General features: G+C 40.7%; 1 protein-coding gene across 1 annotated transcript in view; it reads right to left on the reverse strand.

Moving 5' to 3' along the window:
- MCC (MCC regulator of WNT signaling pathway) overlaps window positions 1-21,900 on the reverse strand; it is a 436,865-nt gene that overhangs the window by 347,641 nt on the left and 67,324 nt on the right. Inside the window, exon 2 of the mRNA XM_059175672.1 lies at window positions 2,379-2,626. Coding sequence (XP_059031655.1) covers window positions 2,379-2,626 — 248 coding nt within the window. The remainder of the gene's footprint in view (window positions 1-2,378; window positions 2,627-21,900) is intronic.

Here is a 21,900-nt window from a genome sequence, read left to right on the forward strand (position 1 = left end):
ATGGGTAGCAATTCTATCAAGAATGCCTCTTTTTTCTTTTTTTTAAAAGATTTTATTTATTTATTTGAGAGAGAGAGACAGAGTGAGAGAGCATGAGAAGGGAAGTCAGAAGGAGAAGCAGACTCCCCATGGAACTGGGAGCCTGATGTGGGACTCGATCCCAGAACTCCAGAATCATGAGCTGAGCTGCAGGCAGTCGCTTAACCAACTGAGCCACCCAGACGCCCCCCAAAATGCCTCTTTTAAGAAAAAAAACTGCCCCCTTTAGAATATTTCTAAACATATACCACACATTAAAATACAATTTTGGATGGTGTAGTTTTTTTTTCCCATACAAGTATTCCTCCTAGAGACACAATAAATATTACTTCAGTGGCCACATGGGATTCACTAGTTGGGATGCACCACAATTTATTTCAAATGTGTATGTGTGTGGGCTTATAATTATATAAGAAGGCCATGTTCTTGGCAGAAAAATTAGAAAGCACAGCTTAGCAAAAAGAACTCCATTCTTTCATCTAATAAATATTACTGCATGTCCTTTTTATGTCATGCAACTATTACAAATCATGCTTTCAAATGCTAGCTGCCTTTGGCTCAGGTCATGATCCCAGCGTCCTGGGATCGAGTCCCACATCAGGTTCCTTGCTCAGCGGGGAGCCTGCTTCTCCCTCTGCCTCTGCTGCCACTCTGCCTGCCTGTGCACTCGCTCTCTCTCTCTCTCTCTCTCTGGCATATAAATAAATAAAATCTTAAAAGCATGAGGAAAATGCAAGGGATGAATTACAGGATACAAAACTATATAGAAAGTATGTGAACAAATTAATAAAAAACAAATCACATACACACACATGAAAGAGAAAGAGAGAGGGAGGGAGAAATCTAAGCAGTAGTTATTATTTCTGAATGTGAGGTATTAAGGATGATTTTTATTTTCTTCTGCTTGCCTTTTTAAAAATCCTACGTTTCTATAACAAACATATATTACTTTAATACTCAGAAAAAATGTTACTTCAAAAATGAAATATTTCTACATATTATGCTGAGACCATATGCATTACCAGACATCTGATGTGAAGTTAAAATGGAATCCATTAAGATGGTAAGTCATAGGGGATATGAGGACACGTTTATTATTTCAATTACTCAATAATAATGCTCCAAATGATTCCACTGCCAAGAGCATTATTCAGGTTCTGTGTGTGTGTGTGTGTGTGTGTGTGTGTGTGTATGCGCGTGCGTGTGTGTTATGGGACACTACATAATTATCCATGCTAATTAGTATATATTTAACAAATGATGAACAATTAACATGGAGCTTTGTTTCCTGCCACCAGATCTACCTAGAAGAGAAAGAAGCAGAGAGAGAGAGAGAGAGATCCCGAAGATAGTTTTATGGGGAAAAAAAAAATTCCCTAAAATATAAGTAGAAAATTCAGATACTTTCCTCTATCCCTTTGTTCAGGCTAACTTTCAGATGCCTCTTTCCTCTAAACTTTTCATTATAAAAAATTATAAATTTCCTCTCTCTCTCTACACACACACACACACACACACACACACATTTTTGAGTGCCCAGAAACATGTACAATAAGCTCAGTGCGTTAAAGCCTCTGCTTTCAGCTCAGATCATGATCCCAGGGTCCTGGGATCAAATCCTGCATCGGGCTCTCTGCTCAGCAGGGAGCCTGCTTTCCTTCCTCTCTCTCTGCCTGCCTCTCTGCCTACCTGTGATCTCTGTCGAATAAATAAAAAAAAAAAATTAAAAAAAAAGATTAAGCAAACAAGAGATGGATTTTTGGGGGCACCTGGGTGGCTCAGTCATTAAGCACCTGCCTTTGGCTTGGGTCACGATCCCAGGGTCCTGGGATAGAGCCTGGCATCGCATTGGGCTCTCTGCTCAGCGGGAAGCCTGCTTCTCTCTCTCCCACTCCCCCTACTTGTGTTCCCTTTCTTGCATCTCTTTCGTGTCAAATAAATAAAAAAAATCTTTAAAAAAAGAGAGAGAGAGAGAGAAATGGATTTTTTTTTTAAACCTTACGGCCCAGAGCTGCACTAATATTTGAAGGCGTCCCCAGATTGTCTCTGAGGTCTGCTGATGCAGTCACCACCTCTCCCTCCCAGCGTGCCCTACCTCTCCAATAACTAAATGGCTACATATTATTATGCTTGGAAAATGGAAGAATGAAAACTAAAGAAAGGGGTAAACTCTGTAGGACAGAACTAGGGGAAACAGGGAGCATTCACCCAGGGAATGTGTGGCCAAGAAGGCAGCCTGGGGACGAGCCGGCAGCAGGCTGGGCAGGCCACTCCCGCTTACAGAGGGCACCAAGCAGGGCTCGTGGGGCACTACCAAACTGCCACCTGGTTGTACCTACCCAAACTGTTGTCGCTGCTCGTGGGCCAGGATGCAATTCTATCCCGCAGCTTCTTCTTTTTACAGGAGTTGTCTGACTTCTCAGAAAGACCTACTTCCTCCTTCCTAATCTCTCGAACGAGCTGCATGCGGCACCTTGTAAAATCCTGAAAGGAAATCTTCCCATGTTCATCTGCACCCAGCTGGTTCATGATCTCAGCCACAGACTCCTCCATATTCAGTTGGCGACAGACCATCAACAAGTCATTTCTACGGGAGGGGTGAACAGAAGAAGACTCGTTAGGAGAGACATTGAGCTGGAGAACGCGGTTAATGGGGGAGAAAAGCGCATTTCTTGAATATATCCACACTGAGGAAACCTAGTTCCAACTTTCTTATTGCTTCTAGAAACGTGGGAAGTATGCAAAAAGACCTCTTTCATTGTGTGATTCTAGACATGAACCCTATTTAATTATTTGGGAAAGTGAGGCAACTCTGAATCCTTTGGTTCTCTTTTTTTTCCTGTCTCCTCTCTCCCTCTCTGTCTTTCTTTTGAAATTAATCAAGCACCTGACATCTCACTATAAGATAATGTTTCAGAACATCGAAAAGACATTGTTTCTACCCTTGGCAGAGTTTAAAACCTAGTCCAATTATAAAAGAACAGCAAAGACTTTAACAAGCTTGGTTTTCAGCTTTCTGGACCAATCAGTGAATTTTAGGACTTCTTTAAAAGCCTGTTTAATCCCAACTTTCACGACTCAGTGCTTGCCCACCTCAGGTTTTTCCTGATTTTCTCGGAGTATTTTCCACCTTCCCATCAGCAGTTAGCCCCAGACCAAGAGCAGGGGTCGAAATCCCAAATGTCCTCCAAGGACTAGGACACAAGGTAAATGTGTGAAATGGGTCCTTCTAAGACAGGCAGGGTTGGTCGAGTCTGGGACCGGACTAAAGTATATCCAACTTTAATATGTTCTCAAATTTAAACAACAAACATAAAAGTAATTCAAAAGGAACAAGAACAACAACAACACTATGCCGGCCAAGAGCAATTCTAGAGGACATCCTTTGGCCCCCGACACATAAATCTTATTCTTTTCCATCTGCACTCCTTGGGGGAAACGTTGTGTTCAAATTGCTCCAACTGGACATCCCTACAAAGATCAAAGGATTACAGAAATTAAGAGCTGGAAAACACATTAGAAACTCGTCCACAGTCACAAACAAAGCTAACTAGTGCTCCTGTCTCAACATGCCACCAAAGTCCAATCATTTTGAGGACATGACTACTTTGATGTTTGCTGATATCTGAAAACTCACCATGCCAAGTAAGACCAACTGCTGTCTTCCAGCCTCCTTCACCCGTTCCCGCTTCTGGTCGCCGCTACTCTGGTCTCCCCACTGTCCCCGGGCATGCAGAATTGTCATCACTTTAATATCTCCTCCCTCACTCCTTCTTCCTTTTCATTTCCCCTTCCCTGGTCCCCAGTGTCCAATTTATTATCAAATTGCTGCTGGTCCTGTCCCTGAAATGCCTTTTTTTTTTTTTTTTTAATATTTTATTTATTTATTTGACAGAGAGAAATCACAAGTAGATGGAGAGGCAGGCAGAGAGAGAGAGAGAGGGAAGCAGGCTCCCCGCTGAGCAGAGAGCCCGATGCGGGACTCGATCCCAGGACCCTGAGATCATGACCTGAGCCGAAGGCAGCGGCTTAAACCACTGAGCCACCCAGGCGCCCCCTGAAATGCTTTTATATTTACTCTTAATTGGGTTTTTCAGGTACAATACACTAGTTTCTCCAACTAATCACCCAGCTTCCGCTTGCCATTCCGTTTTCAAGTTTCATAAATCTTTTGACACATAGCTACATGTTTTATTTCATCTTGTGTATATGTATGTGTACATATGTATATCATGTGTATATGCCTATGAGTATATATTTATATTTTTTATGTATATGGTAGATGAATAAATAAACACACACATGAAAAGTAGGGGTGATAGATTAAATGATTAGTCTTAATTTTTCATGCCCTCATAGTAGTATTATATACCCATACCCTTGCCTTGGCCTCAGTACTAAGTACTCATTGCAGGTAGGTCTTTCCTTATCCCTTAACTTCAGGCTTGACATCGAACTTGCTTTGGTCCCCTGGGATGTTAGCAGATAGATGTTTATACAGTTGAGCTTGTCCCATGCCACTTCTGCCATCATTGTGAAAAGAACAAACCGAGGTAGCCATTAACTGTCTAGTCTGGGCCCCAAGATGAGCCATCTCAGCCAACCTATAGACCAGTAGCTAAGAAGAGCCACTCCAGCTGATCCCAAGATGTGCGATCAAGGGTAAGTTCTTGTTGTTTCTGCCAATGAGATTTTGTGATTGCTCCCCAGCAACAACTAACCGGTACACTGGAACAATACTTTGTTTTAATGCATGTACATGATTATCTTTTTTTACCCTTCCCTGAATATAGCCTAATATTCAGCTGGCTCCGTCTAAGACTTAGGGATGTCAGGGCCCCTGGGTGGCTCAGTCAGTTATCAGCTGCTTTTGGCTCAGGTCATGATCCCAGGGTCCTGGGAATGAGCCCCACATGAGGCTTTCTGCTCAGTGGGGAGCCTGCTTCTCCTTCTGCCCCTCCACCCACCCACTTGTGTGCTCTCTCCCTGCCCCTCAAATAGATAAACAAAATCTTAAAAAAAAAAAAAAACAAAAAGGGACTTAGGGATGTTTAGGATTGCTAAAGAATAATGCAAATAGAAAGAAAGGGCCAATGTTCTAATATAAAAATTCTACATTCTAATAAGGAAATTCCTTTTTTATAAGATAATAGTCTTAACAGTTAGGTTGGGTAGAAAATAAAGAGATTTTTGGGGGCACCTGGGTGGCTCAGTTGTTGACTGTCTGCCTTTGGCTCAGGTCATGATCCCAGAGTCCTGGGATCAAGCCCTGCATTGGGCTCCCTGCTCAGTGGGAAGCCTGCTTCTCCTTCTCCCCCACTCCCCTGTTGGTGTTCTTGCTCTCGCTGTGTCTCTCTCTCTGTCAAACAAATAAATAAAATCTTAAAAAAAAAGAAAGAAAGAGGTTTGCTAAACTCCAGAAGTTCACATAAAAAGATGTTAACTAATATTTTCTGAATGGTAGGAAAATGGTGTTTTCACGCTTATCTTGCCTATCTGTATTTTGTAACCTCCTACAACATACTATACTACTTTCATAAATTGCTATGTCATTTTTCAGGTTTTAAAAATGAGGATAATAATAGCACCTATCTCAGAGCATTGTTTTGAGAATAACGGACATAATGCATGTAAAGCACTTAGTTCCTGACATATATTAAGTACTCAATAAACAGTAATCATTATTACGATTATTTTATAATTATTGATCATAGATCTTTCACAATGCCCCAGTTTCATGATTAAGCCTTTAGTAATTAAGCACAAGTTGCTCAGGGGGAAAAGAGTGTTTATTGAACGGAGCGGACTCTGCTGCACTCAGTGGAGCAATCCGTCTGCAGAGGCTGCCCTCCGCCCGGCCTGTGGCCCACTTATGGATTTGGGCACCCCGGTGAGAAACGCAGCTCTGTCCAGGCCCAGGAAGCCTCATTCTACTCCCCCCACAACAACAAAAAAGGCTTAAAGAATTTGTGTTCTAGGGGCACCTGGGTGGCTCAGTGGGTTAAGCCCCTGCCTTCAGCTCAGGTCATGATCTTGGGGTCCTGGGATCGAGCCCTGCATCAGGCTGTCTGCTCTGACAGAGCCTGAAGGAAGCCTGCTTCCCCCCAACCCCCTCTGTCTACTTGTGATCTGTCTGTCAAATTAAAAAAAAAAAAAAAAAGGAATTTGTGTTCTAGAAATGCCAACTCAGGAGAGAATGTGTAACAATACATTTTTATTTTCTAAGTGTGGGCCACCAAGAGGCTGATAAAAAAGATGAAAAACAAAATACACTGCCCCCCCACGAAATAAAGTCAGGTTGTAATCTTTAACTAGAAGTACTAGTTTCTAAAAACTGAATGAAAGTGAAATTTTTTTTTCAGCATAGAGATCTAGAACCAGCACTGACAACTGACAAACAGGCCGGGGTGGTGTGATTTAACCCTGCCTCACAGATCAGGACACGAAGACTGAAAGTCACAGAGCTGCAAATGTTACTGGAATCCCTCTGATTCCAACACTCTCATGCTTTGCATTCTATCATCCGGCACCTTGGATGTCATTGATACCTAAATTGTGGCAGGTGAACACAAGTGAGGACAGCACTAATATGAGCAGCTTGATTATCAGTGGTCACTAATTAATGATCCTTTTATATCAAACCAGAGAGACCATCTCCACCTGAACATTATTATTACCTTCTATGTTAAATACAGATGAAATAATAAATTACATTTTGTTATCAACATGATAAGTGACACAGAGAGAAAAAAGTTCCCAAAGCTCTCATTTACATATCAAGAGCTGGAACTTGCTTCAGAGTTTTATCATAAGCCATTGGGTTCAGTTGTTTAAAATGGCTCTAGGGAATTCCACTCACCCTTGACCACACCTGTGACCTCGCCCCTCTGCTTTGTATCTTCGATCCCTCCCTTCAATAGGTGGAGGCCATTTCCCTGTCCTTGCATCTGGGTTGGCTTTGTGACTTGCTTTGACCAATGGCATGTGTCAGAAATAACATTCTAGGATCGCTGAGTACAGGCCTTAAGAAGCCTGGCTGCTCCCACTTCCAGCTCATGTCTGTCCAGCTCCGTGCAATCCTGTGGCCCACTAAGACCCACAGGAGAGCTCTTCCTTCCCACGGCACTTAGCACCTATACCATTCACATGGGGCCCAAGTACAGCTGCGTGACAGTTTTTGGGTAACTGTACTAAACTTGCATTTCTCTCTCTCTTTCTCGGTATTATTTTCACACACTCCAGTCTTATCTTCCCAATGTGACCACAAGTTCCTGGAAGCCCAGTGCTGGCTGTGCACCAGTAACCCTTAAGATCTGCCCAGATGTAGTGAAAAGAAGGGCCATCTGTACCCCAATGTTTATAGCAGCAATGGCCACGGTCGCCAAACTGTGGAAAGAACCAAGATGCCCTTCAACGGACAAATGGATAAGGAAGATGTGGTCCATATACACTATGGAGTATTATGCCTCCATCAGAAAGCACGAATACCCAACTTTTGTAGCAACATGGACGGGACTGGAAGAGATTATGCTGAGTGAAATAAGTCAAGTAGAGAGAGTCAATTATCATATGGTTTCACTTATTTGTGGAGCATAACAAATAGCATGGAGGACATGGGGAGTTAGAGAGGAGAAGGGAGTTGGGGGAAATTGGAAGGGGAGGTGAACCATGAGAGACTATGGACTCTGAAAAACAATCTGAGGGGTTTGAAGTGGCGGGGGGGGGGGGGGTGGAAGGTTGGGGTACCAGGTGGTGGGTATTATAGAGGGCACGGATTGCATGGAGCACTGGGTGTGGTGTAAAAATAATGAATACTGTCATGCTGAAAATAAATAAAAAATAAATTAAAAAAAAAAAAAAGATCTGTCCAGCACCCAGCACATCACCCTCTACCCAGCAGATATCCAGGACGTCTGTTCCAATGGGTTGACTCATAAAACTCTCAGAAGTTGGAAAATGATTACTCTTTTGAAGGGAGTTCCCTGTGGATTGGATATTTCCCCACATAAACCTCTTTGTATTTTCTCACAGACAGCCACACATGGGATGCTCAGTAAAGCATGAATGACCAGTGGCTACCATAAAAACGAACAACAGCCTTGCAGCCTTGGTGACAGGGCAGAATGACAGCTTCCCTGCTCTAGGCTAGGAACATTTCTCCAAGGAAGAGATACTGAGATCCTAAACAACAGTTGTTCACAACCAAGACAATGTAGTGGAGAACTACAGCAGTAATGCAGTACCTCACAGAAGGCACCTGCCTTAAATTTAAGAACCACCACCAAAATTTTGTATATTCTTTCAGAAAATACATTCATTGATTATAGAAAATGTAGACAAGTGAGGAGAAGAAAACGCAAATCACACGCTGTCACTCTACTCAGCAATAACCCCAGTGAAAGTTTGGGTAATGTCACAAAAATGCGGTGAACATTTTAGCCTCTAAATTTCTTCCTTTTTTTTTTTTTTTTTTAAAGATTTTATTTATTTATTTGACAGAGAGAGATCACAAGTAGGCAGAAAGGCAGGCAGAGAGAGAGGAGGAAGCAGGCTCCCTGCTGAGCAGAGAGCCCGATGCGGGACTCGATCCCAGGACCCTGAGATCATGACCTGAGCCGAAGGCAGCGGCTTAACCCACTGAGCCACCCAGGCGCCCCCTCTAAATTTCTTCTAAATAAATAAATGTCCTCCTAGTCATTTTTTAAAGTCACTTTTACAATTGCTCTAAAAGTGTTTTCCAGTTGATTCCTATTCGTGTATGCGTATCTTAGCTTCAGAGGATATCACCATGAGGCAAGAAAGGAACAGATTCCAGCTTATAACAGAGAAACTGGCCAAGTCAGATAATATTTAGTTCTGGAGAGAACGCCAATCACCAGGCAGCAAAATTAAAATACGACTGAAGATCGATGATTCTAGCTCAAAATTGCATGTTTTCACAATGCACAGCTATTACTCTCTGTATATAAAAGCCTTTTGTGTCTTGGTTATTCTTCTCCCTTTAACTTATAAAGAAATTGAGTAGGAAGGGAAAATTCAGTGAAGCTATTTATCATTCAGGGAAATTCATAGCTAATGGAAAAGATGGGTTTACGTCTCAGAGGCTCCGAGGCAGAGAAAAGTGTTATTCTTTCCCACAATGATACTAAATCCCAAAGTCAGTTGGAATGCAGGCTGTGCAAAAGCCATCATTGCTTTGAGTAAGAAGTAGATGCTTCTATTCACAATTCTCAACAGACACCTATCGTGGGTAGACCAGAAAGAGTTGCTTACGAAAAAACTCAAAAAAGTCTGAAAGTTCACTTTGCCCCTAACTGTTCAACTGAAGTCACGCAAAAATGTAATTTAGAAGACTCTAATTTCAGTTGCATAAATATTCAAAGTGTGAAAAACCATAAATAAGACATAAAAAAACAGGCTCTGGGCTACTGCTGGTAATTTCTGGGGATAGCTGTTGGAAGGAACAAATACATTTGCCTTTTATCATTGTTCCCGAGTGAAGTAATTAAAGTGAAAATGAAACAAATGAGGAAATAAACTAACAAACCCATAGTTAAGATAAAAAGAGAAGACTTTATTTCTTAAAGATAAGGGATTTCAACAAATTTTGGCGATATATAAGAAAGATGGGAGCAGCTGGCCAGAAAGACAAATGGTAATGTTGAGCATGGGGCTGAGAACAGTGGGGCCAGCCTTACCTTTCACAGCCCAGAACCCAGAGATATTGCTCACCTTGATATACCAGGATACAAGGTACAAGCACTTAGGGAAAAATGATCAGAGGACCCAAAGCACAAATGGTTGAAAGGGGATACCATTTTATTCACATTTTTTTTTTTTTTACCTTGTGTGTGAAGTGCTCTGATAAAAGTAAGGTTTTCAAATTTTAAAAACCCAAAGAAGTCATTAATTTTATTCAAGATATGATGGACAAAAGATTAGCATTTAAATATATAACGAATTCCTACCACACAATAAGAGAAACATAACAGCCCAATTGAAAAGTGGGCAGAAAATAAACGTAAAAGAAAACCTACATGGCCAAAAAACGTGTGAAAAGATTCTCATCTCAACCTCACTACACATAAGGAAAATGCAAATTACAACAATGGGATACCACTTCAACGCCAAGAGAGTTGGCAAAAATGACAGTCTGACAATACCAAATGTTGGCAAGGAAGAAGAAAATTTTGTGTGTTGTAGGTGGAAGAAAAAATGGTACCACCTCTTTAGAAAGGATATAGGCAACATCCAAATCAGCAGAGTTAAACACACATTTCAACCAGAAATTCAACTTTTAGTTGTATATACTAAAGAAACTTATGCATGGAGGTGCCTGGGTGGCTCAATCAGTTGGGCATCTGTCTGCAACTCAGGTCATGGCCTCAGGGTTCTGGGATCAGGCCCAACAGCAGTCTCCCTGCTCAGCGCAAAGTCTACTTCACTCTCCCTCTGCCCTTCCCTCCACTGGATAGAACATGCATGTTCTGTCTCTCTCTCCCTCTCAAAGGAATAAAAACTTTAAAAATTAAAATTTTAAGATCTTAAAAATAAATAATAAAAAAAGAAACTTATGCATGGATACAAGGAGAGATGCTCAATATGTGTGACAGCAAAGATTTGGGAAGAGTTTAATAATATTAATGGTCATACTGATAAGAATAGCTAATGTACATTGGATACTTATTGTGTGTCAGGGTCTGAGCTAGTGCTTTACATATATTAATTAACACAATCCTCAAAACCCCCTATGAGGTACATACTCTCCTTAGCTCCATTTAATAAGTGAGGAACTTGAAGACCAGAGGTGTGCAAGGACTAGTCCGGGTGCCTACCAACACCAATGAATATATAAATTGAGGTTCTGTCAGGTAATGAAACACCACAGAATGAAGTTTTTGAAAGAAATATAGGTACAATATATGATCATAAATAAATCTCAAAAAGAGTGGTGAGTAAAAACCTCAAACTAAAGAATAATATGAACAGTAGGACAGCACTTACCTAAGTTGAAAAATCTGTAAAACAACACGATAAATTATATATGGATTTACACACGCACAAGTAATAAAAACAAAACCAGGAACCAAAAATATCAACTGTGAAGTGGGGAGGGAGGGAGAGAGGGGAATAGGACTAGGGAAGGGTATAAAGGGGATTTAACGTGGATTTGTAACGTCATATTGAAAAATCATAGGCGGACATGTTAACATTCTTTCCATCTGGGTAATGGGTACAGGTGTGTGTTCCTTATACACTCTGTAACGTTCGGTATTTTAAGTATTTCTTAATTTAAAAATCTAACACATAAAAAGCTAAATCAAACAAATTTGGTTTGGTCATGTCAAAGGGTAAAACAGATAAAATGAACCATGTCGTTCACATCAGTAAGCACCCACAGGGCATCTCTCTTAGAATTAACCAGATTAGATGACCCAAGAGTCATTTTGCAAATTTTGTTTATCATTACCAACTACAGAGCATCTGATTCTTTTTCCTGGCATGATTTTCTAAGAGCGCAATGACTTGTTAAATGGTCAAATTTCTCAGCACAGTTTTCCCAACATCCCTTGAGAAACATCTAGCAATTTATGGCAACAGCAATAGTGTTTGAGCTGCCCACACTTGAGCTAAGTTTCTGGGGAGCGTCATCTCATTCCCCGTCTGCATGGCCTCACTTTCCTTCTCTGCAAAGTGTCTACCACAGAGCCCCAGGGATACTTCTCTCAGCACTGCCTGCAGCCTTCTTGAAACTTTGCCCCTCAGCCCTGTCTTCCAGGTTCCTCCCACCTCGATTTGACTGCTGCTTCAGAATTCTGGTTCCAAATGTGCCTATCACCCAAGGCTTTGTCCACTGCTCTCTGTTTTGTCACCATACAGGCTCTCTGTGGGTGACCTAATCTAAACGCACGACCTTATCCATCACTAGACATGCTGACTCCGGAATCTCCACGTCCAGTTAAGGAGCAATGCGTTTTCTATTCAGAAGCTACGTTTTTGCGGTCATCCATTCCCACCACACTCAAAATCCTGGACTGAATTCATCATCTTTACCCCGCCCCAAGTTTACTCCTCCCATCTACATAGACGACACCATCCAGGCACCAAGCCAGAAATCTAGACGTTGTCTGAGATGTTTCTTTCTCATCTATGCTCATGTGCAAGCAGTCACCAAGACGAGAGATTCTGCAATGTAAACAGCACTCCTATACGTCCCATCCTAGAAACGCTTGCTACTTGCCATTTTCCATCTGATTTACCACAGCAGTACAGTTCCTGCATCTCCTCCTTTCCAACGGGCAGCCAACAAATTACTCTTGCCTGCTTAGAATCCTTTATTTGCTCCCCACAGCCTTTCAGCTCTGCGTGCAATGTTTCTCCCATCCTAGCCACGGCCCATCAGAATACGGCCCACCCATTGTCTTCACACCAGCCTCCTGCCCAAGCAGGTAACCTGGGTTCTAGCCCCACTGGATATCTTTTAGTTTCCAGAAGAGGCAGTGCTGTTTTCCATTCCCATGCTTTGCACTTTTGTCCCTCTGTTTAGAGCATCCTTTCCTGTGCCTTTCTTCAAACTCCCACCCAGGCTTCATAATCCATTTGAACAGCATCTCCTCCAGAATGTTCCTTAAATCTCTCAGGTAAACCGCTGTCCTATTCAGTGTCCCTGTAACTGATATATGCCTGTGCTCCCTTTGATCGCACACTCCACTCTACAGTAATTGCCAATTTATGTCCTCTTTCTTTTACTGGACCAGAGGCTGGCATCTAAGGCCTACAGCCAAATCCAGACCATGGTCTGTTTTCATAAATCAAGCTCACTGGAACGCAGGCACACCCATCTGTCTACGTATTGTCTATGGCTGCTTTCTGACTACAACAGGAGAGCTGGATAGTTATGACAAAGACTATATGACTCATAAAACCAAAAATATTTACTATATGGCCCTTTACGGAAAATGTTTATGAACCCCCCCCCTACTAGATTATAAATTCATAGGGAACAGGGCTCATTCTTTGTTCATCTTCAAAACCCTAACACTGGAAATATAATAGGTGCTAAATAAATGGATAAATAAAATCTTGGGTAAATAAATAAAATGTAAAAATAAATAAAATATTAGAATTTAGGAAAAAAGAAACTTCTATCTCATTTCTCCCTTCCTTCTTGTACATCTCAATTTGCAATCCCAATCAAAACAAAACAAGTTGATTTCATTAGGTCTTAAAATATCTTCTGGTATATATGTTGGTTCCATATCCCTCCTTAAAAATATATATTTTTTAAGATTTCATTTATTTATTTTACAGAGAGAGAGAACATGCAGGGGAAATAGCAGAGGGGGAGGGAGAAGCAGACTCCCTGCCCAGCAGGGAGCCTGACATGGGGCTTGATCCCAGGACCCCAGGATTATGACCTGAGCCTAAATCAGACGCCGAACCAACTGAGCCACCCAGGTGCCCCCCCCCACCCCCGCCAACCCTCCCGCAAGCCTTTCTATGATGGTAGTACTGAATTCTGGCAGCACATCATAATTGCCTGGGGTGATCAAAACATACTGAACCTCATGCCTTATGGCTGAAAGCTAAATCAGGATGGCACAGAATGCGCAGCCTCAGTATTTGCTAAAAGGCTCCCTAAGTACATCAGAGTAGGACTTGGGTTCTACACCCATAGTACTGAGGAAAGAGGGATTTAAGGCAGCTCAGAAACCTTAATAATAAAAACCAAACAAACAAACTCACTAGATCATGATAATTTATGTACTTGTGAGGTGAAGGGAAATAGATATTTTAGAAAAATTATCTTTGGAAGTGGAAACAAAAAGGATTCTGCTAGAAGTCAAGCTCCGTAAGGATTAGAATTCTGTGTTTTGTTCACCACTGTATTACCAAGAACAGTACCTGGCATATAATAGGTGATCATAAATAAATAATGAATGTATGAATAATTTTTTCATTTTCTTTTAATCAACCAGAAGCCCCTGATTGGGAATATTCCATTTAACTGAAATGTTATATATATGAAGAAGGCAAATTGGCAAATATAGTCTTTAGTTAATCAACAAACAACTTTCTTTAGGGGAATAAACATGTTCTACAGTTTAAAATGGTGCTTTGGAGGGCACCTGGCTGGCTCAGTCAGAACAGTACGCAACTCTTGGTTCTGGGGTTATGAATTTGAAAGCCAGGTTGGGTGTGGAGATGACTTAAAGATAAAATCTTTAAAAAATAAAACAAAATGGTGATTTGGTGTTAAAGAGGAAGGCAAAAAAACCCTGCTATGGATAAAGGCATCCCAACTCCTTTTAAAAATTCAATCTTAATTTTTAAAAAAAGGTTAGTTGTACAAACAATCCAATTTAAAGATGGGCAGAAGACCTGAATAGATATTTTTCCAAAGAAGACATACAGATGGACAACAGTCACATGAAATGATGTTCAACATCACTATCACCAGGGATATGCAAATCAAAAACAACAATGAGATATGACTTCACAGCTGTCAGAATGGCTAGAATCAAAAACACAAGGGGCGCCTGGGTGGCTCAGTGGGTTAAAGTCTCTGCCTTCAACTCAGGTCAGAATCTCAGGGTCCTGGGATCGAGCCCCGCATCGGGATCTCTGCTCGGCAGGGAGCCTGCTTCCTCCTCTCTCTCTCTGCCTGCCTCTCTGCCTACTTGTAATCTCTGTCTGTCAAATAAATAAATAAAAATCTTAAACACACACACACACACACACACACACACACACACACACAAGAAATAACAAGTATTGGCAATAATGTAGAGAAAAAGGAACCTGTGTGCACTGTTAGTGAAATGCACATTGGGGAAGCCACTGTGGAACACAGCATGGAATTTCCTAAAAAAATTAAAAATAGAAACACCATGTAATCTAGTAATTCTACTACTGGGTATTTACCTAAAGAAAACAAAACATTAATTTGAAAAGATGTATGTGCCCCTATGTTTCCTGCAGCATTATTTACAATAGTCAAGATATGGAAGCAACCCAAGTGTCCATTGATAGCTGAATGGATAAAGAAGATGAATATTACTTGGCCATAAAAAAGAATGAAGTAATGCTGTTTGCAGCAACATGAATGGACCCAGAGGGTATAATGTTAAGTGAAATAAGTCAGACAGAGAAAGACAAATACCATATGGTTTCACTCATAAGTGGAATTTAAGAAACAAAACAGATGAACAAATTAAAAAAAACAACAACACTTAAATACAGAGAACAAACGGTTGGTACCAGAGGGGAAGTGGGTAGGGGGATGGGTAGAATAGATAAAGGGGACGAAGAGGACATTCCTTGTGATGAGCACTGAGTAATGTATAGAATTGCTGAATCACTGTATTGTACACCTGGAACTAATATAACACATATATTAACTACATGTTAATTAAAATATTTTTTTAATTTAAAATTTTTGAAAAGATCAGTTGTAGCTTATAAACACATGGAATGAGATCATGGAAAGCCATGAAGGAAAAAGAAATGCCATAACAAACAAAACGGCATATGACATGCATTCTAAGAAATTAAGTGGAATCATCTTGGACCTCCCACTATGGTCCTAAAGCCAAGTCAGCTGATGTAATGAACATCCAAGCCTGGCTTAAAGTGGAGCCTACTCATTCATTCTCTCTCTCCCTCTCTCCTTGTGTATCTCTTTCACTCATAGGAACGAACAGCTAGAAATGATGAAGCTGTTGGCCTAATTTTTACTATATCTAAAAAGTGCTTTTGGTTGAGGTTACCAACTTGGTAAAAATATGGGAAAATATGAAAGACAAAACAAAAGTCAAAATTGAAAGACGAAACACTTTGTTATCTAATTTATATTATAAAGATTTTTTTAAAATTTCATACCCAATGGATTTTTTTTTTTTTTAATTAAGCTCCACACACAGTGTGGAGCCCAACTCAGGGCTTGAACTCAAGACCCTGAGATCAAGATCTGAGCTGAGATCAAGGCATCCAGTGGAATATTGAGATAAAACATTTTGCAAAACCAGGGGCGCCTGGGTGGCTCAGTCAGTTATGTGTCCGACTCTTGATTCCAGCTCAGGTCATGATCTCAGGGTTGTGAGATCAAGCTCCATACTAGGTTAAGAGTCTCTCTCTAGGGGCGCCTGGGTGGCTCAGTGGTTTAAAGCCTCTGCCTTCAGCTCAGGTCATGATCTCAGGGTCCTGAGATCGAGCCCCGCATCCGGCTCTCTGCTCGGTGGTGAGCCTGCTTCCTCCTCTCTCCCTCTCTGCCTGCCTCTCTGCCTACTTGTGATCTCTGTCAAATAAATAAATAAAATCTTCAAAAAAAAAAAAAAAAGATTCTCTCTCTCCCCCTCCTCCTGCCAAAAAAAAAAAAAAAAGACCTTTCACAAAACCAGAATTTCCAACCATCAACCTCCTCAATATTGTCTATGGTGAAACCTGTTTTAACTCTTGTGAACTAATATTTATGGTCTTGAATTGCACTGTTCAATATGGTAGTCACTACACACAAATAGCTATTTAAGTTTACATTTAAATTAATTAAAATTAAATACAATTAAAAATTCACTGTCTCAGTTATGCAAGTTGAACAGTCACATTTCAAATGCTCAAAAGTCACACGTGGCTGGTGGTTACCATGCTGCACCACACAGATACAGAACATTTCTCTCATAGCAAAATGTTCTATTGAATAGCACTGAGAAAATAAAATAGAGTACAATATCTTCAAAAAGCTTCAGGCAATAGTATCAGTCAAGCAAGGAAATTGTTACAAATGTCAGTTATTACTTCTAGGTAAAGAAAGAATTATGAAACTGGAGGCATTTCCCCTGAATACAGAAAAAACATTGTGTCATAAATCTGTAGGTTCTCTTTACAGCTGATTTTCCAATTTTGGAATTATTTCTCCTTGGAAGATACACACAAAAATGCCCACTTTTTGCATAAGGAAATGCGATCAGATTCAAATTCATATCCACTACATTATAGCTGACAAAGGAACTATAGTTGAAAGATTTATCAGACTTCAGGGGGCAGGTGGAAGGATGTGTATGTTTCTAGAGGAAGCTCCAGCTTTGTCTTCTTAAACTTGAGTTACTGTGATATTAATTCCTTCTGATGCTCAGACTGAACTTCCTGAGAGTTCGTGGAAATAATGAACAGCCAAGATCAGTCACTGACATGATGGTCTCCCCTTCTACAGGTAAAATGTAGTGACTAACAACCAACATTCAAGAAGATAGCATCTGAAAACAGTATTACTTTTACATGTTTTTTAAAAGCTCTTCTATAATTATTTTACATGTGACTGATTTCTTTAAAAAAAAATTTTTTTTTTTTTTAAAATTTATTTGACAGACAGAGATCACAGGTAGACAGAGAGGCAGGCAGAGAGAGAGAGGAAGGAAAGCAGGCTCCCTGCTGAGCAGAGAGCCCGATGCGGGGTTCGATCCCAGAACCCTGGGATCATGACCCAAGCCGAAAGCAGAGGCTTTAACCCACTGAGCCACCCAGGCGCCCCACATGTGACTGATTTCTAATACTCTTACTCTTCATTGTTTTGGCCATCTCTCAATTTGGTGTTTCCTATTGATATTCCCGAAGAAGAAAATATTTTAATGTGTTTGTCCTTTGGATTTTTTAAAACCAGTAAATTAACATTTGGTATGAAGCAAGATTCATCTTATCTTCATAATGATTTGCAAAAACCTCTTAAAAAGCTATCTTTGCCATCCCTGGGGGAAAATACTCATTCAGAGTATCTGTTTCAGGTACTTTAGAATCATTATTTCCCTTGGCCACTCAAAAAACAAAAAAAAAAAAAAAAAAAAAAAAAAAAAAAAAAAAAAAAAAGAATCATTATTTCGTTTAATCCTCATGATACCTTTAAAAGATATAGCTCCATTTTACAAAAGTCTATCAGTTCCTTATAAGACAGGACCTGTCCCAAGCTCCCAGCACCATGCTTAAACAGGTTGTTGGATGAATGAATGAACAAAGGGCACCTCTTCTATAATCTCAGTGACAGACATAGAACCTCACAGTAAGCACTCAGTGAATCCTTACTAATTGAATATATTAACAATAATGGTCCGTATGACAAATGGGTAAGTGGTTCGTAATATATAAATTAGGCAAGATCCAAAAATGAGTCAAGAAGTCACATCTGAAAGATCTAGAATGAAAGGATACTGGAAAAGTCTGCAGAGATTTAAATTTGGGGGCAAAAAAAGAGTTCCGCTTTTAAAAAATTATTTCTAGGTGTATTTTAACAACACTTCCAGAATAGTCATCCTTTGAGATCATTTTAGGTCACACTTCTTTGGGGGAGATTATAGCACACACATAACACCATAATTATAAAGAGACAATTGCACCCACATTTTTCATCAAGGCAGGAAGATTCTTTTACATGTTTTTAACATACAAAGAACTCACAACCTGCTGCGAATGATAAACTTGTAACTATATTTGTTTTTCCAGGGTTGAAGAGGAGTTGCTGGAAGTGGTAATAGAAGATAAAGCAAACATTTTCAAGTGCTCTTCAACCAGATAACCAAGGCTAATACATTTTTGATGCTAGGCTCCAAATGTGTACCTGACCGCTGGCCCTTGTAAATGGAAGCGGTCCAGCCACAGAGCCTACCACCAGGAACCTCAAGGCCCAGCGAGCGTGGTGGCCTCCTGCCTATCCCCATCCTCTCCAGTCCTCTGTCTTTGGGTCTTATTCTCTCCACCATGTAACACCCCTCTCAGTTCTTCTTGCTTCAAGCGTCCTTCAGACCTGTACGACTGACCTCAAACCCCTATTGACTCTGCCCACACAGCTAAGGCTTGCTGCGTAGGCCAGTGTCGTCATTCAGAACAGGTGATGTTGCTGAGCACCTGGGTGGCTCAGTGGGTTAAGTCTCTGACTCTTGGTTTCGGCTCGGGTCACAATCTCAGGGTCAGGATCTTGGGGTCATGAGATTGAGCCCCACATTGGGCTCAGTGCAGAGTTTGCTGGGGATTCTTTGGCTCTCCCTCCTTTTGTGCCCCGAAATAAATAAATAAATACATACATACATACATAAATAAATACATAAATAAATAACATCATTTAAAAAAAAGAACAGGCAATATTGTCAATGTTTATTCTGGCTCCTTGGCTGTACTTTGGCTGGTACAGAAACCCAAACCTCTCCCTGAGGCTGACATTGTAACACCCGCAAATTTCCCCAAATATTATTTTATATACTCTCCACCATCATTTAAAAACAGCCAGTACAAAACTGTAAGAGACTCTTAATGATGGGAAACAAACTGAGGGTTGCTGGAAGGGAGTAGGTAGAGGGAGAGGGTAACTGAGTGATGGCCGTTAAGGAAGGCAGGTCAGGTGATGAGCACTGGGTGTTATATAAGACTGAAGAATCACTGAACTCTACTTCTGAAACTAATAATGCACTGTATGTTAATTAATTGAATTTAAATGTTTAAAGAGTAAAAAAAAAAAATAAAGACATCGAGCACATAGAGAATTTCTTTCTTTTTTTCTTTCTTTAAGATTTTACTTATTTATTAGAGAAAAAGAGAGAGACAAGCAGGGGTAGGAGCAGAAAGAGAAGGAGAAGCAGGCTCCCCACTGAACAGAAGCCGGACAGGACTCCAGGATAATGACCTGAGCCGAAGGCGAACACTTAACCGACTGAGCCACTCAGGCGTCCCACAAAGAACTTTTTCTGAGCACAAATCCATTATGTTAAAATTCTCCTAAATATCTTCCAAAGTACTTCAGTTTTAGAAAATGGCATTAAAGGAGAAATAACATGGAAGGAAATGTTACTGCACTTTTCTTTGAAGGGTAAGAAAATGCAATGTTCTTTTCATGACTAATTTTCTCTTATTCCCTCACTCTCTCAGATTCTAATTAAAATATCATATCACGAAAAGCAGATGAGACCTCATACTCTGATGACAGAAATGAGAAGGGAGAGATTTAATTTTGGTACACGCAGCAGCCGCAGGCGAGGAATTCTGTCATTGTGTCTCATTTCCTGAAGTTTTACATGAGGATATCACACTTGTCACACTATGAAAGCCAGCCAAGGCAGCGACTTTTAGAGCAATGCATCTGCCTTACAAGCTAGACAGTCACTTAAATTTGAGGAATTTTCTAGATTATTTTCAAAGACCTAATCTGGGATAGATTCATATTTTGTGGAATAAAATAAAAGGAGTGTTTAGGGGGAAAAAGAATTTTAAAAGGACATAGAAAAAATATAAGCTCAATTTACAAGATTTGATTCAACTCTGTCAGATTGATATAAAAGCTTCTGAACACTTATTTCCAATTCCTGTACTTATTTTGTTGCAGTCAGGTAAGAAAACACTAGTCTGTGGGCCATTGTTTGAGCAGCACTGTTTTAGAGAATGAATGTGGCTAAAGCAATCCCTTATGCCATGGCAACAGAGGTCGTGAGGAATGGTCCAACTAGCAATAACGCCCATATCCTTGGTAGCTCCCTGCTTTTGTTCACCTGATCAGAGAGAGAGAGGGGGAGAGAGCGAGCACAGGCAGACAGAATGGCAGGCAGAGGCAGAGGGAGAAGCAGGCTCCCTGCTGAGCAAGGAGCCCGATGTGGGACTCGATCCCAGGACGCTGGGATCATGACCTGAGCCGAAGGCAGCTGCTTAACCAACTGAGCCACCCAGGCGTCCCGCCATCGTAGTTTTATAGTTATAAATATATTTAAGTTAAAATAATTTATTAAGGTTTTTGTTTTTTGTTTTTTCGCTACTTGGAATCAGGAAGTAGACTTAAAACAAAGAAGAAAAAGAAGCTATGCTTACTTGAACAAATTGAAGCATTTAGGGTTGAGGGTCAGTTTGTTGAATTCAATTTACTCAAATTATATGCAGCACCACAATTCTAAAATATTATCTATCTATCTATATATATTTTAAAGATTTTATTTATTTATTTGACAGTAAGAGATCACAAGTAGACAGAGAGGCAGACAGAGAGAGAGGGAGGAAGCAGGCTCCCCGTTGAGCAGAGAGCCTGATGTGGATCCTCAGGACCCTGAGATCATGACCTGAGTTGAAGGCAGAGGCTTAACCCACTGAGCCATCCAGCTGCTCCATATATATATTTTCTTAATATAAATTATGATTAAAATACAGCATTGTGAAGTAGGTGCTCTACATAACTGAGCAAAAAGGTCTCCTTACGTTTTAGAAGTTTGGAATACAAACTACATCACAGATTATAAAATAGCAAGCACAGGAGGGAGATCTATAGATATAAAAATGAAAGAGAGTTCACCCGGGTTTGTGCCTGGACCTGCCGTGTTATGATAGTGGCTTAGGGAGAAGTGATTAAGTTCCAACAGGTGTCCTAAAAGCTGGATAAGAAGGAGAGGATATACAGGTGAGGAAGAGGAGGAAAGGAAGCAGCGGCGGGGAGGTGGGGGACGCAGCTCCCCCGCAAAGGTGGCAGGAAGCCTGACCCTGGGGTCACCCTGGGGTGAGCATGTGATGTCTGATGTCTGCTTAGCAAAGAGAGTGGCTCAGGGGTGAAGTGATAATGGTAAGACACCACCAACACTGTAGCTTTCAAGGTCAGTACTTTAGTTTGTTTCTTTCCTGAAGGCTGAGACGATGCCCTCCTATGGCGATTTTCAATAAGCACAATAAACTAACCTCTCCATTGCCCCCACATTACCAAAACTCAGGAGCTTTCAAGCAACAGCACTTCCCCCCTGGTCCCCTCATGTATGAGGAAACACAGAAATAGGTCTATTTCCTATTAAGGCTGTAAGCAACGGCTTCACATGGTTGGGATAAAATCCAGTGTCCCAGAGTGTTGGAAAATGA

Source organism: Mustela lutreola, chromosome 5 (genome assembly GCF_030435805.1).
Source record: "Mustela lutreola isolate mMusLut2 chromosome 5, mMusLut2.pri, whole genome shotgun sequence".
Lineage (NCBI taxonomy): Eukaryota > Metazoa > Chordata > Mammalia > Carnivora > Mustelidae > Mustela > Mustela lutreola.